The sequence below is a fragment of the Danaus plexippus genome, chromosome 27, assembly GCF_018135715.1.
Source record: "Danaus plexippus chromosome 27, MEX_DaPlex, whole genome shotgun sequence".
NCBI lineage: Eukaryota > Metazoa > Arthropoda > Insecta > Lepidoptera > Nymphalidae > Danaus > Danaus plexippus.
In genome coordinates this window covers 4,617,573-4,631,066 of record NC_083555.1, presented here as the reverse complement: position 1 = coordinate 4,631,066, position 13,494 = coordinate 4,617,573, and the positions used below count along the sequence as shown (strand labels likewise).

The 13,494-nt window shown below is 31.8% G+C and overlaps 1 protein-coding gene and 1 long non-coding RNA gene across 2 annotated transcripts; both read right to left on the bottom strand.

The window, feature by feature from the left end:
• Positions 1–1,307: 1,307 nt before the first annotated feature.
• Positions 1,308–6,837, bottom strand: LOC133319749 (uncharacterized). The gene is made up of 3 exons (XM_061525178.1): positions 6,695–6,837; positions 1,814–1,939; positions 1,308–1,479 (listed from the first exon to the last, which is right to left on the bottom strand). The coding sequence occupies exons 1-3, from the start codon at positions 6,716–6,718 to the stop codon at positions 1,327–1,329; spliced, it is 303 nt and encodes a 100-aa protein (XP_061381162.1). The 5' UTR covers positions 6,719–6,837; the 3' UTR covers positions 1,308–1,326.
• A 1,038-nt stretch (positions 6,838–7,875) lies between these two features.
• On the bottom strand, positions 7,876–10,596 carry LOC133319739 (uncharacterized). The gene is made up of 4 exons (XR_009753255.1): positions 9,856–10,596; positions 9,544–9,759; positions 8,827–9,365; positions 7,876–8,298 (listed from the first exon to the last, which is right to left on the bottom strand). It is a non-coding gene; the product is annotated as an uncharacterized LOC133319739 (long non-coding RNA).
• Between the last annotated feature and the right edge of the window lie 2,898 nt (positions 10,597–13,494).

The following is a 13,494-nucleotide window of genomic DNA, read 5'->3' as shown; positions in this document are numbered from 1 at the left end:
GATCACTGACAGAAACTTTCATCTCGTCTGTCCGTGATCATAGTTGCTGTGAAGGAACCTAAACCCCGGGATTATGTTGTTTTCATCACCATCATCATCAGCCTTTCGGAGTCCATAGCTGAGCAAAGGCCTCTTCTCACATTGAGAAGGTTAGAGCATTAACCACCACGCATGCTCAAGACGGGTTGGCGATTTCAAAATTATAATTTGAAATTATAAGACTAGGTTTCCTCACGATGTTTTCCTTCACCGTCCGTCAGCGGTGTCTAAATATTCTTAGAATGTACATATGACTCGGAAAAGATCACATTGGTACTCGCCGGGTTTCGAACCCGCACCCTCACGTATGAGAGGCGAGCATTTAACCTGCAGTCCACCACGACTTTATGTAGTTTTAAAATAACAAAAAAGAGCAAAAACTATATATAGTTGTATAAATTATAAGAAAATTTTAATTTCATAATCAATGGTTTCAATAATAAGAAAAATCTGTAACAATTATTACATCTATTATTTAATAATTTTTATCAATACTAATGGTACCAAAAACACTGAAATAGATTTTGGAGATAAGACATTTATATATATAATATTCTGTATCTTTCTAATCTTTTAGTTCTAAATTCAAAAGATAAATAATGATAGAAAAAGATAAACAACTTATCAAAAATATAAATTTATTTACATCAAGTAACCTAAAATATCACAGAAGTACTATAATTGTAATACTAGCTATATTATAACTTATAAAATATATAAATGAACTTTCGTGAGACTTATTTGAATAACATTATTAATTAAACTGATGGCCAAATATATAACGACAAATTACATTGCATCTGATTTCATGTTTGCAGCTCTTTAGTAGACTTAATGCTGGTAACGTAGTAATTTCATAGTATAGTACAAATATTTTGTTGTCAGACTGCATACATATGTATTAAAATTAGACTTTACCAACCAAATGGGCTACAAAGTATCTATCATATCAACGAAATTATATATATCGTTTTATTTTCACTGTTATTACGACAAAGATATTAAGGACGCATTAAGATTATTATCAGATTAAACGGGAAACCTTTGAGACACAATACTAATAATTTATTATAAATTATTTTTAGTCAAATCATTTTACACGTATCCCTTATCATTTTTTACAAAACGAACGCGTCGTGAGTTGATTAAGGTATTGTACGCATGCAATTATTTTTGATAATTTCATAATCACTTACACAAATAATTGCGATAACATCTTAAGTAAGACAATCTTAACATATTTATGTATCGAATAAATTTCGAATATCAAGACTGCGTGTGACGTCATCAAATGAGATAAAAGTCGTACTGTCCTCTGCCGAAGTAGACGTAGTCTGAGCACCACTTCCTGGCCTGGAGATCGGTTGAGCAGCAAGCTGGGTAGGCCAGTTTGGATTTTGTGAGTTTAGCGCATCGCTGACACAGATCTAGAAGTTCGTCCTGCGGCAAAGTTATGATTAGTATCAACAACACTTTACTTCATCACTTGTTTAATTCAGTTTAAAGTATTTTTTATACAGAGAATTTAATTCTTATACATATAATAAGATCTGGGAGTATGCGAGTATTATTTAAATGAAACCTATATTTTCATTTTCGAGCAGACGAGATGATAATGTTAGTTCATGCATCAATGCAAAGGAGATGAAAGTGATCACGGTACTGCAAAGTAACCGAAACGTCTGGGAGTATGTAGTTTTACAAATATTAATGTTTTTAAGATATTTTTTCTTAGTTACAGTAATATCATGTTGTATGTTACTTTTCGACTCACATCCGTATGACATTCCGCGGACTCGGTGAACACCCCGCTGCCTGGAGACAGCCACGGAGGCCGCGCGTTCGATTCCTTGATCACCAACGCTATTAATAACAGCATTAGAACCGCTGTTTTGGTCTTCTGTGAACAACATTTGTTTCAATTGTTTTTTTGCATTATAACTATATCAAACTTAACTGTTTACAGAATTTAAACGAGACTAAGATTTGGGGATAGACTATGCGTTTTTTTTTATTATTTTATGACTACGTAGGCCCGACCTCTCAATCCGAATGTCTCACACCAGCTCATCTGCCCGTGATCACGGTTGCTGTAAGGGAACCGTAGCGTTTGGATTATAAAGTCGTAAAATAATAAAAATACCCGTAATATACGAAAACCGACAACCTTAGTTCCATTTGAATGCGTACGCGCCGAAATCGTAGACATCGTTATTATAACAGAATTCTTATGTTAACAAAGGTAATATTGAGTTATGTTCTTGTTTACCTACTTCATATTATATTCACGTGTTGGCTGAAAAAAAAACTTATCTAGCACTGAACTCAGGTCATGACGTGTTGATAAGAAGTTTGTTAGACAATATGATACTTTATTACTATAACACGGAAAGACGTATTTTAGTGTGGAAAATTTAAATTAACTTTAGTTCCTCTTCCTAAAGGCTGGCTGTTGTATTCAATTAAATACGCGTCCTGATTAAGACTAATGATAAGATTACATAAATATACCTAGTCACGAAAGTGCTTAGTCAAATGTTGTTATACTGATTACTTTCGCTTATAGCTATTGATATAAAATTAAAATCTCAAAATGTATGATTAATTCTATAGTATTGTAATTATAATTATAATATTTTAGTTTTTTACATGGCAATGATATTAATTTATTTTATACGTAAACACTACCCTCAATATTTTTCGCTCTTACTTTGGTTATATAAGTTACATTCCGCATGTATGAAAAAATCATTGAACACGTTGTGGTTATAGAAATCGTTCCTCATAAAAATTTTAAAACAGATAACGCATTTCTTTTACACAGATCCGTGTGTCTACGAAATAAAGGTTTAATTTTTTTAATCTACCCAGCAGTTTAGTGGGGGTATAACCGAATCAAGGTTATGTTAAATAATTATTATGTATGCTAAGATTTTTCTTGTGTAATTACTTTTTACTGATATAGAAATTAATTTAAGATTAAATTAATAGAACTTATTTAGGATTACTGGTAGCACATGGCAAGGCTACCATCATTTAAAATACCTAAATTTTATTTTTTATGAAAACTATGATGTCACTTACGAATTTTTATAAAAATATAAACTTATTTTTTTTTTATATTTGCAAAATAAGAAATAACAGTAAACTGCTCATAAGTATTTTAATTTTTTAAGTCGATATATTGTTAAATTAACATAAATAAACTGTTGTCTTATCAGTCGGACCTTAAAAATTTAAAACTTAATTAAATTAATACACTTAAACATCGTTAAAATTAATACGTTATTTTATATTTAATTGCAAATTTTATTTAAAATAAATCAAATAAATTCCTTGATCGCTTAAAAAATTCATCATTCATCATTAATCATTCATCATTCATCATTCATCATCATCATCATCAGCCTATCGGAGCCCATTGCTGAGCAAAAGCCTCTTCTCACATGACGAAGATTAGAGCATTAATCACCACGCTTGCTCAAGACGGGTTGGCGATTTCAATCTTATAATTGAAATTATAAGACCAGGTTTCCTCAAGATTTTTTCCTTCACCGTCCGTCAGTGGTGTCTAAATACTCTAAGAAAGTATATATGACTCGGAAAAGATCACATTAGTACTTGCCAGGTTCCGAACCCGCGCCCTCGCGTATGAGAGGCGGGTCTTTAACCTCCAGGCCACCACGACTAAAAAAAATCTATTTGTTTTTTTTTTAATGTTTTATTCATGTATCCCAACTCTAAAAAAACAGGTTGCGCCTCGGCAAAAGTTTTCTAAACCTTTATATATTTAATACACTACAATAAAAATCACCTACAAGCGTATTTGCACCTTGTTTTTTTATTACTAAAACCAACTACGCATCGTTCTATAAACATCAAAATCGATGAGGCCTCACTGGTAAGCGCCACGATAATTAAATAGGTCTGACCCATTTACAGCAAAAGAAGTACACTTTGAAGTCTAAAGTTGAAAATTAATGACCAATAAATAACATTCGATAAAACAATGGGATTGATTGCGATAGACAATTAGGGCAGAGTTGTTTTCAAATCTAAACGTACCATTGAATGAAATCCTATTTAGGTCAGATGTGACGTGTTATTTACGACGTGATACAACGCTATTGTACTAGCTTATCGTCAAAGGTGCTTGCGGTAATTTTAACTGTTGTACTTGCCTGTTGACAAACGCTCTGTCCGAGATAGCGTCTTGCTTGAATATATTTCATTGACCATTTCAAAAATTATATAGATTTTTTTTTTATTCTTTTAATTTTGTTATTCCACTTGTATCATCTCTATTAGTATTTTGAGTTTTCAATACTAATAGAGTAAATACACAGACGTTACTATTAGTACTGATATAATTTTTCTCAATATATATATTATTAATGTAAAAATTATACGAGATAAAATTAATGTTACTTTAAAAATGTAATCGATTAAAAAGAAAGCAACTTTTGAATTATAACTTAATTATTAATATAAATATTAGCAACATATTTTATGTTATTTATTATATATGTATATACTTTTATTAAAAAAAACTCAGTTATTCAATTATTAGAATATCTTATCAATACCTCTTTCCATACAAAGACAGAGGGGATCGACCTCGTATACTTTATTTTTGCTTAACAACCCTGAGCATATATATATATTAATATATATATTTCAGTAATTAAATAAATTATTATAAAGTTGTAAGTAAGAAATAAAGTCCAAATGTCTCTACAATAGACAAGCTTGAAAGTTTTTAACAGTCGTTTGAAAAGATAAACGTGTGAAATGCTAAAAGTTTTGGAACCTCCGATAAAAACTTTTGCGACATATCTATCAAACTAATATCCTGGTATGCACACGGGAAAAATATTTGATGTCTATAATTTTGGCGTGAATGCTAGAGATATGTTAAGGAAAACGATGACTTAAACAATTTGTGTATATATTTATATATATATACAGTCCGTTTGTGAACTATTATCTCCCAGACTGTTGAGATCCAGAATTCTAGAGTTTTCTCAACAGTATTTTAAAATAACGACGAACTCTAACAAGATCCTTTTTATATATTAATCAAAATTTCCATATACATATGATAAACAATTAAGTGGTATACTGATATGACGTCACTCGAAAAATCTAAAACCTTATTCTATGATTACTTATTTTAGATTTACATTATACTGTTTTGTTTATAAAGAGATGTTTTTACTTATGTATTTAACATATAATTCATTTTTATATAGAACTCATCAACCTTACCAGAATTTGAACCTGCGACTTGAGGTTTGGCGCGATTAAGTTCTTTGAATAGTTGAGCTATCGTGATGTCTGATTTAAATTATATGAAATCAACAATTGAAATGTCTGGGAGAAATAATGATAAGAAATTTGCAAAAAAATAATATAAACCACGCATCATCCAGATATTACGTTATAATATAGAGAATACTTAATTCTAGTAACGAATAACTAACCACTACTCATCCCCGTCAACACAGTCTGGTTAAATAATTTAATTTCTAAATTAAGTAATGGGAATTTTGGTCGTTATATTGAAGCTTCATTTGCCTTGATTTTTTTTAACTAAAATTATAGATTTTTATGTAATGAAGATTTAGTTTAAGCGCTTCTAATGACGAAAATGAAAAAATATGAGTCGATATTAGAGAAATGTATGGTTTTGGAAGATTTTAAGACCAATTTTTACTTTTGGGAGTATTGCAAAACGTGTTTTTGATAAAATAAGCTTTTGTTATTTTATATCATTAAATGCCTGAATTAAATTACGAAATGTATTATAAATTATGTTATTTTTCAGGTTATGGGCTAGAGCTAAAGTTACTTTATAATTGTTTATATAATTTTTAAATTGAATATCCGTCCTGGAAACTTATTCGCTATCAAAAATCTAAAACCAAAATAAGTTATACAAGAAAATAAAAGAATTTCACAATAAATTCAAGCGACAAATTATAGTCATTGCTATTACTAAGTGGATTCAGCAGAAAATAGTAATCTTAAAAAGACTTTGTAAGAGATTGACCTCGGCTCGGTCGGACGACGAAAACATATTTACCTCTATATATATTTTAATTAATTTTATATGTTAATGTAAACAAATTTATTTATAACTGAAGCTTAACATTTTTACTAATATGACGGATTTTTATATGAATTATAACTATGGATAAATACGTTTATACTCCTAATTGGTGTCCTGTTATTAACGAATGTCAGTTATTCTTTTTGATTTCAAAACCTTAAAAAGTTACTATAAATATTGTCAAAAACAAATAAAATATATATTCTCTCATATCAATAGTTTTGATAGGTATTATTTTTCTACCTTTCCATGTTACATCTTCATTCGTTAAAGAAAAATGTCTCCAAAACTTTATGTTTCATACCACTATATATTTAATAACAGTTTTAAAAATAGAAACATTTAAAAAAAAATGTCCAAACTTTTGTTATATCAAATCTTTACGTAAAGAAATAAATATTTTTCAACGAGCTTTACAAAACCAAATATTAATTAAAAAAAAAAAAAAGTATTTGGTGTTGCAATAATAAAAATATATATTCTATGTTTTCAAAATAGAAACACGCACATCCTATACCAGATACAACGTAAAAGTTAACATACCACGGATATATACGTCTCAGCCATGACGCTAATTCCTCACAACACTGTAGACAACCCAGCAGTGACTGTTTAAGTTAATTTCAAACCAACTACTATAATATGTTCCGTTATCACCAGGCATAGTGCTCCCGCGTGTTTGGCTTGTGATTTAGATAAATGTAGATTAGTTATTGATTCTTTTTCTTCGTTTATATTTCGCTACTTTATTCCGATCCTGTCTGGATCGCTGGACAATAATGTCTGTTATTTTATAACGTTAAACTTTTTTATTTTATTTTTTAAGGTATAGAACCTGTAAATATAACTGATCCACAACAAAGGCCACAGATGATGATAATCTTGACCCCTTTATTATGACTAACGTCAAAGATAATAGTATTTATATTGACAGGCTAATAATCCATACTGGTTACTTTTGAATTACTAACGAACAAATAAAATATATTGAGCTGCCGACAAACAGATGTTTCTCAACTATTTTTTATTGTTATTTGTTTTTGTCTCAGCCGACTTAAGAGTTTGTGTTGACAACAGTATATATATTATTCGTTATTTATTTTTGTCAGATATGGAATCTAAATAGCAAGCTTTGTGATCATGTGACATATGAAAATTAAACGAGAGTTTTGCTTCCAGCAGTAAAAAAATTTACTTTCTTCACGTATCTGTATCCGTATACTGTTGCTAACGACCGAAATCTTAAATTAAGATAGGTTATATAATATTGCTATATATAACACCTGACTCTACCTATTCATTTCAATGTCAAGTTTGGTCCACAAAAAATTATTGTCGTTTCTCTTAAAACAAATTCAGTAGAAGCGAAACTGCGTTCAAAACATAGTATTAACTATTACTTGATTAAACATTGTTCATCTTGGACCTTTGAAGGTTTAATGACCTCCTAGATGATTCTAAGAAAACAATTTTTAATTACAAACCTTCACGAGCGATCTAAATAACAGTTCAGTGACTTTCATCTTGAATAAGCGATAACTTTACTGATGAGTCAACCAGGCAGAGCTGTTATCTCTATAACAACATGCATAGGAAAACATTTTTTAAATATATATCGGATTTTATTACAAATTCATTGTTTTAAAGACAGGACGCCAGCCTCGCTGACGTCTCTGATGTCACTTGTTTCAGAAAGTTCCAGATATTTTAGAATGAAACTTCAATTCTTCTAAATGTTCTTGTATTTCTCGAAGGTTCTTTATGCTCCGCACTCGCTGAACTCTGCAGTCCGCTGTCGTGCGTCCAGACGTCATATTTAAACCAGAATTCAAACATAGTTCTATTCTCTTTGATTTCGTTTTACTTTTAACAATAGTAACGACGACCAATAAGGTGTTATAATAATTGGTGCCAGTTATTTCCATGTTGCATCCGTCGTTGAAGCTGCTTGCGCCGATACGGCCATTCTGGCAGGCGGTGCGTGCTCTGCACCTGCCTGGTGATGTGTTCTCTCTTGCTTAGCTTTCGTTATGTTCTCGTACCCGTTGCAGGTCTCGTAGAGTAGATGGGCCAGGTTCAAGAATTGATGCTTCATCGTCCGAAGTCATGCCGATACGGTTATACTGATGCGTGCTCTGCATTGTTTTCTGTGATAACAGAGAGATATTTATGTAGTCTAGGCACTTCCACAGTAAACCTAGATAACTTTATATTGTTATAGTTATGGTTAACAAATTTGTTGTTGTCGTATGGGTTACGTTGTTTATTACGACTCATCGTGAGACGAAATCATAATATCAGGTCCCATTATTTAATCTACTTATGGCTTTGGGGCGTCACACGAACATTCATAACATATGTCATAGGACGTCTCCGTCCGCCTACATTTTTTTTTTTTTTTTTTTTATTTGTTTGGCGTAAGACGTCTCCACCCATGTACAATATTATTTTTTTTTTTTTTTTTTTTTTTTTTTCGTAAGACGTCTCCACCCGTCTACATAATTGTTTTTTTTTTTTTTTTCTCTTTCTTTATTTGTTATGGTTCGGATCCGCACGCCAAATGCATCTTTTATAGTAATATATCTCAAACTAAGTGTTAGACAATCACATTGCTAGCAATGATTAATGGTAATGCGTTTGAATGAAGCAATTTGAACAAAATGAAATACGCTCACCGGATAACTATTAGGTAGGCGAACCGTCCACCTAACTGCTTGCTTAGTAATTCTGTGTCGTCCCTCAGATGCTGTGAAGTCTCATCGTAGCTGGTCATGTGCCACATTCGTAGCTGGTCATGTGCCACATTTCGAAGTCATCCATTGTCTAAAATCACTTTACAAGATATTAATCATTCTCAATTATTTTCTGGATTTTGTATAGTTCACAAAATTTTAAATATAGGGATATCCGATTTCTGGGGTTATATTTTATTATTACAATATCTCCCTTCTGGAATCTTTTAATCGTAGCTCGACCTCTCAAAAACCTAGCTTTGTATCTTCTCTCCGCCTCGACCATCCTGTTTTGAATGTGTTGGTGCATTACTTCGATTTAAACGGACTGATTGTTGAATTGTAATCTAAACTGTCAAAGCATAATTGACTTGTTCGTATGTGCAAAACATCGGCAAGGATACTAAATTTTCCACATGTATTCTTATCACGTAATAAATCTGCTCCGGTTAATATATCAGTAGTCATTTCAAAACCTGGAACTATAGAAAATTATTTCTACATTAATAACTATTTAACTATTCATTGAAATAGTAAGGTCTGATCTCAATCCACGCAAATAGTTTACGATTTGTTTTCTACACCCAGAGATTTCATTTGCAATTGATTCTTGTATAACGCACCACTGCGATCTTGCATTTTATTTAAGAGTACATTTACCAGTTGGTATTAAATTAAAATTCGGCGTGATCTCCTTATTCCCGTCGGAAACACGATTCAAACGCATGACCACGGTTAGCAGAAAAGGAACAGAAATTAGTTATATTCGCAATAGATGTATTTGATCAGGATTTTGGAGTCGAGTATGCTTTCGTTTGAATTACAGCATCGTTTTTGTAGAGGCACTGCCGTTAACCAGACATGTTGCAAATATTACTGTGAAGAGTATGTCTATTGTCAATTTTAAATAAAGCAATAATCTCAGTAGTTTGATATTAAAATAATGCAAGTTCTTATAGATCGAGTGAGTACCTTTCTACTCAAGTCTTCCCAAGGCCTCCCTACGTCATCTCATGGTATTCTTAAGGATACAGCAAGGACCTGTGGTTGGCTCAAGAGTAACACGCGATTAGTTCAGAGGTACGCTCTCCACATCTGTGGTGTAGACTTGTCTTCTCACGGCTCCACAAGGCATCCCTACGGAATCTCATGGTTCTCTTATGGATACATCAAGGACCCGTGGTTAGCTCAAGGGTAACACGCGATTAGCTCAGAGGTCACGCTCTCCAGATCTGTGGTGTATAATTGTCTTGTCACGGTACCACAAGCCTTCCCTACAGAATCTCATGGTTCTCTTCAGAATACATCATGGACACGAGGTTAGCTCAAAGGATAATAACAAATGTTAGCTATGGTCTCACGTAATGCCTCTTGTGTAGATGTTGCAACTAACCAATCGTCTGCACACTTTCTAGCTCGCTCCTTTAAAAGGCTTTAATTCGAATGTCGTAGTTACTGATTTGGTACGTATTTACAGCCGTAAAGATGCGTTTGAATCAATCCCGAACACACACACTATCACCGGGATCAAAAAATCTTGTTAGTAATTTTAATCGTATCCCTTGTTTTTTTTTTAGTAGCAAACGTTCGGTCACGCTCTGCATTGTTGACATCATTTGCATGAAAGACTGAGGAGCGTTCTTCATTACGCAAGTTCTCCGGATGATTATTTTCTTGAGCTGGATCAGGATTTACAAATACACTAAGACCGGCAGTAACAGATCACAGGAGCGATCCCACTTCTGATATCGGATTTTATTACAAATTCATTGTTTTAAAGACAGGACGCCAGCCTCGCTGACGTCTCTGATGTCACTTGTTTCAGAAAGTTCCAGATATTTTAGAATGAAACTTCAATTCTTCTAAATGTTCTTGTATTTCTCGAAGGTTCTTTATGCTCCGCACTCGCTGAACTCTGCAGTCCGCTGTCGTGCGTCCAGACGTCATATTTAAACCAGAATTCAAACATAGTTCTATTCTCTTTGATTTCGTTTTACTTTTAACAATAGTAACGACGACCAATAAGGTGTTATAATAATTGGTGCCAGTTATTTCCATGTTGCATCCGTCGTTGAAGCTGCTTGCGCCGATATATACATTTATAAAAGTCTTACGATAATTGAAAACATAACACAATGATGGAAAAATGTACCGATTCTAGTTTCAGGAGTCCATACAAAATGTTGAAATGTTGAAAGGTGTTCATCTCACGTGATTAATATTAAAATTTATCATCACCGTAAATGTCTGGTTATGTAAGTGAAAAGAATTTCAATATTACCTTCATTTCAAATTAAATTAAAGGTCAACAATGTTTTAAATACAGTTCCAAATTTTTATAGCGCGTTCCTTCTGTAGTGTGATTCTGATTTTCTTAATTAATGACAAATAATAAATTATTTTTATATAAATCGAAAGCCGGAAAATATTGTTAACACGCAAAATATTGTTCCCACATCTGTGCTGGTGTACAAGCATATCAATTTGGTATTTGAAACAATTCAAAATTGATGTGGGAGAAACGTCCATGCTCCCGCGCTCGCAGACAGTGTCGATGCCATTACGTTTGAGGGGAGATCATCATCCCTGTGCGTGTTCTAAATGCGTATGATGGGGTTCGCCCAAACAATGTGACAAGATGCCAACGGTCAGCTTTTTCCGTCACAGCATCGTCATCGTTAAGGAATCCACTTCACAGCTCGCCTCCTCATTGGGCGAATTTTTGTAATTTTAGAAGAATTAACTTCAACTAATGTTTGTTTTATTTAATACGGTTTTTCTATTAACCAAATAATGGAGTTGTTTCAACAGAGGAGTGATCAGACATTCGAAAGGAACGAGTCGTCCGTTAAGTTTTGAAGTAATGTTACATAAATAAAAAACATTGCAAGTTGAGATGAGATCTCGCAAAACGATACGAAAACATCCCTAAATAAAAAAATTAATCTCAAAAGTTTTTCGTTCCATCCGGTTGACTGCGACACGACGCTGGAAGGGTCATTTAAATTAAAATAAAATATTTTGCTTATAGAGTAATTAAACGTCAGCTCACATGTCACCTGATTAAAAATATCCACAGATGTCTTAATAAAATATTGTGTTTGTTCATCTTTGATCTCTTTATCATTTATTTTTATATAATTTGATTATTGTTACTAGGAAATAAGAAATGTTATAATATGATAAGAATTATCATTTGCAAGATTATCACAAATGTAGGTGATCGCTTTTGTACGCCGTAATTATTATTTTTTTATTATTTCAAATATGGACCAAGTATATACATATATAGCTAGCTGTAAAGTTAAAATACATACATCATATATATATATATACATCTAGTAGCTACCTAATAATGTATATGAAATAAAACTCGATTTCATGGTATGTTTGTCCGTCAGAATATAACTCACAATATACGAAAACGTTAGTAGTTACACATTCATGAAATAAAATTTTCGCGTCTTATTACCACATAATTTGAATTATTGGTAAATTAGAAACCTGGACTATATTTATCAACAGATGAAAGATGTATTTATTAAAGATAAAAAGCATATTATTCAGGTTTAATAAATTTAAGGCACAAAATCTCGTTATCAAATACTAATCAATAGTTTTGATTGTGTTTACTATCAGTTTATAATCTGAAAGATTTATTTACTGAAGCTTATACATTATTTCTGTAATATTTTGATAATTTAGATTATATAGCAACCTTGGAATGTAATTATAATAATATCTTTAATTTATGATCGGTTTTGTTTCAAATTGGTAAAAAAAATTACGGTTTTTATGAGTTTTTAGAATTTAAAAAGTCAAAATTTAAGTTATTCTCAGAAATAACTTAAACCTTACTTTGATTATCTTTGTCAAATATAAAACCTCATTTCATTACTTTATGAAATTTTTATTAAAATCAATACGAAATGTTCATCTTATTCTATTTAAATTAATTTAAAACGATTTATATATAATTTTTTCACAGTCAGCAAACGTCACTTCTAGAATATATCTTTGTAGTTATGTTATCAAATGCACCTCTAGCGCTTCTAACCGAATCAATATAATGAGACGTCAATATTAAAAGTATTAAAAATATGTTGAAATGGATCACTTGATCCAATGATGTCGTCTTTGTGATCCGATCGAAGATACATAGATAAAGCAATGAGAATTCGATCAAACAATTATGTGTAAAGTTGCGTTATTAAAAACAAACGTTTCCATGTAATTACGTTTTATTAATTTCCTAACACTTATTACAGTGGAAAGAGAAGAAGCAAAGATGAAAAGATAAGTATAAAATATATATTTAAATGAAACTAATATATTTCGGATATACTACGTACTATCATCTAGATGATCAATGACAAGGAACAACTGACAGACACTCACATCTCGTCTGCCCGTGATCATGGTTGCTGAAAAGTAACCGAAACGTCGGAATTATGAAGTTTTTAAAATAATAAAATCCGCGTAGTACATCCGAAATATATTAGTTTCATTTAAATGAATAAAACTCGAGAAAATCTTAGATCTCATTATAAAATAAATAGTTGCTGGTAAAGGTGTCGCAATAACAGACGCCATTTCTGGATCAGCCCAATT

What these genes read in the sequence shown, in the direction of transcription:
- LOC133319749 (XM_061525178.1), bottom strand. Translation starts at nt 6,718, where the DNA reads ATGGCTGAGACGTATATATCCGTG. An exon ending in CTGAGACGTATATATCCGTG is followed by an intron (nt 1,940 to 6,694) that starts GTATGTTAACTT and finishes TGTTGTTCACAG; the next exon opens with AAGACCAAAACAGCGGTTCT. An exon ending in CCGCGGAATGTCATACGGAT is followed by an intron (nt 1,480 to 1,813) that starts GTGAGTCGAAAA and finishes ACTTTGCCGCAG; the next exon opens with GACGAACTTCTAGATCTGTG.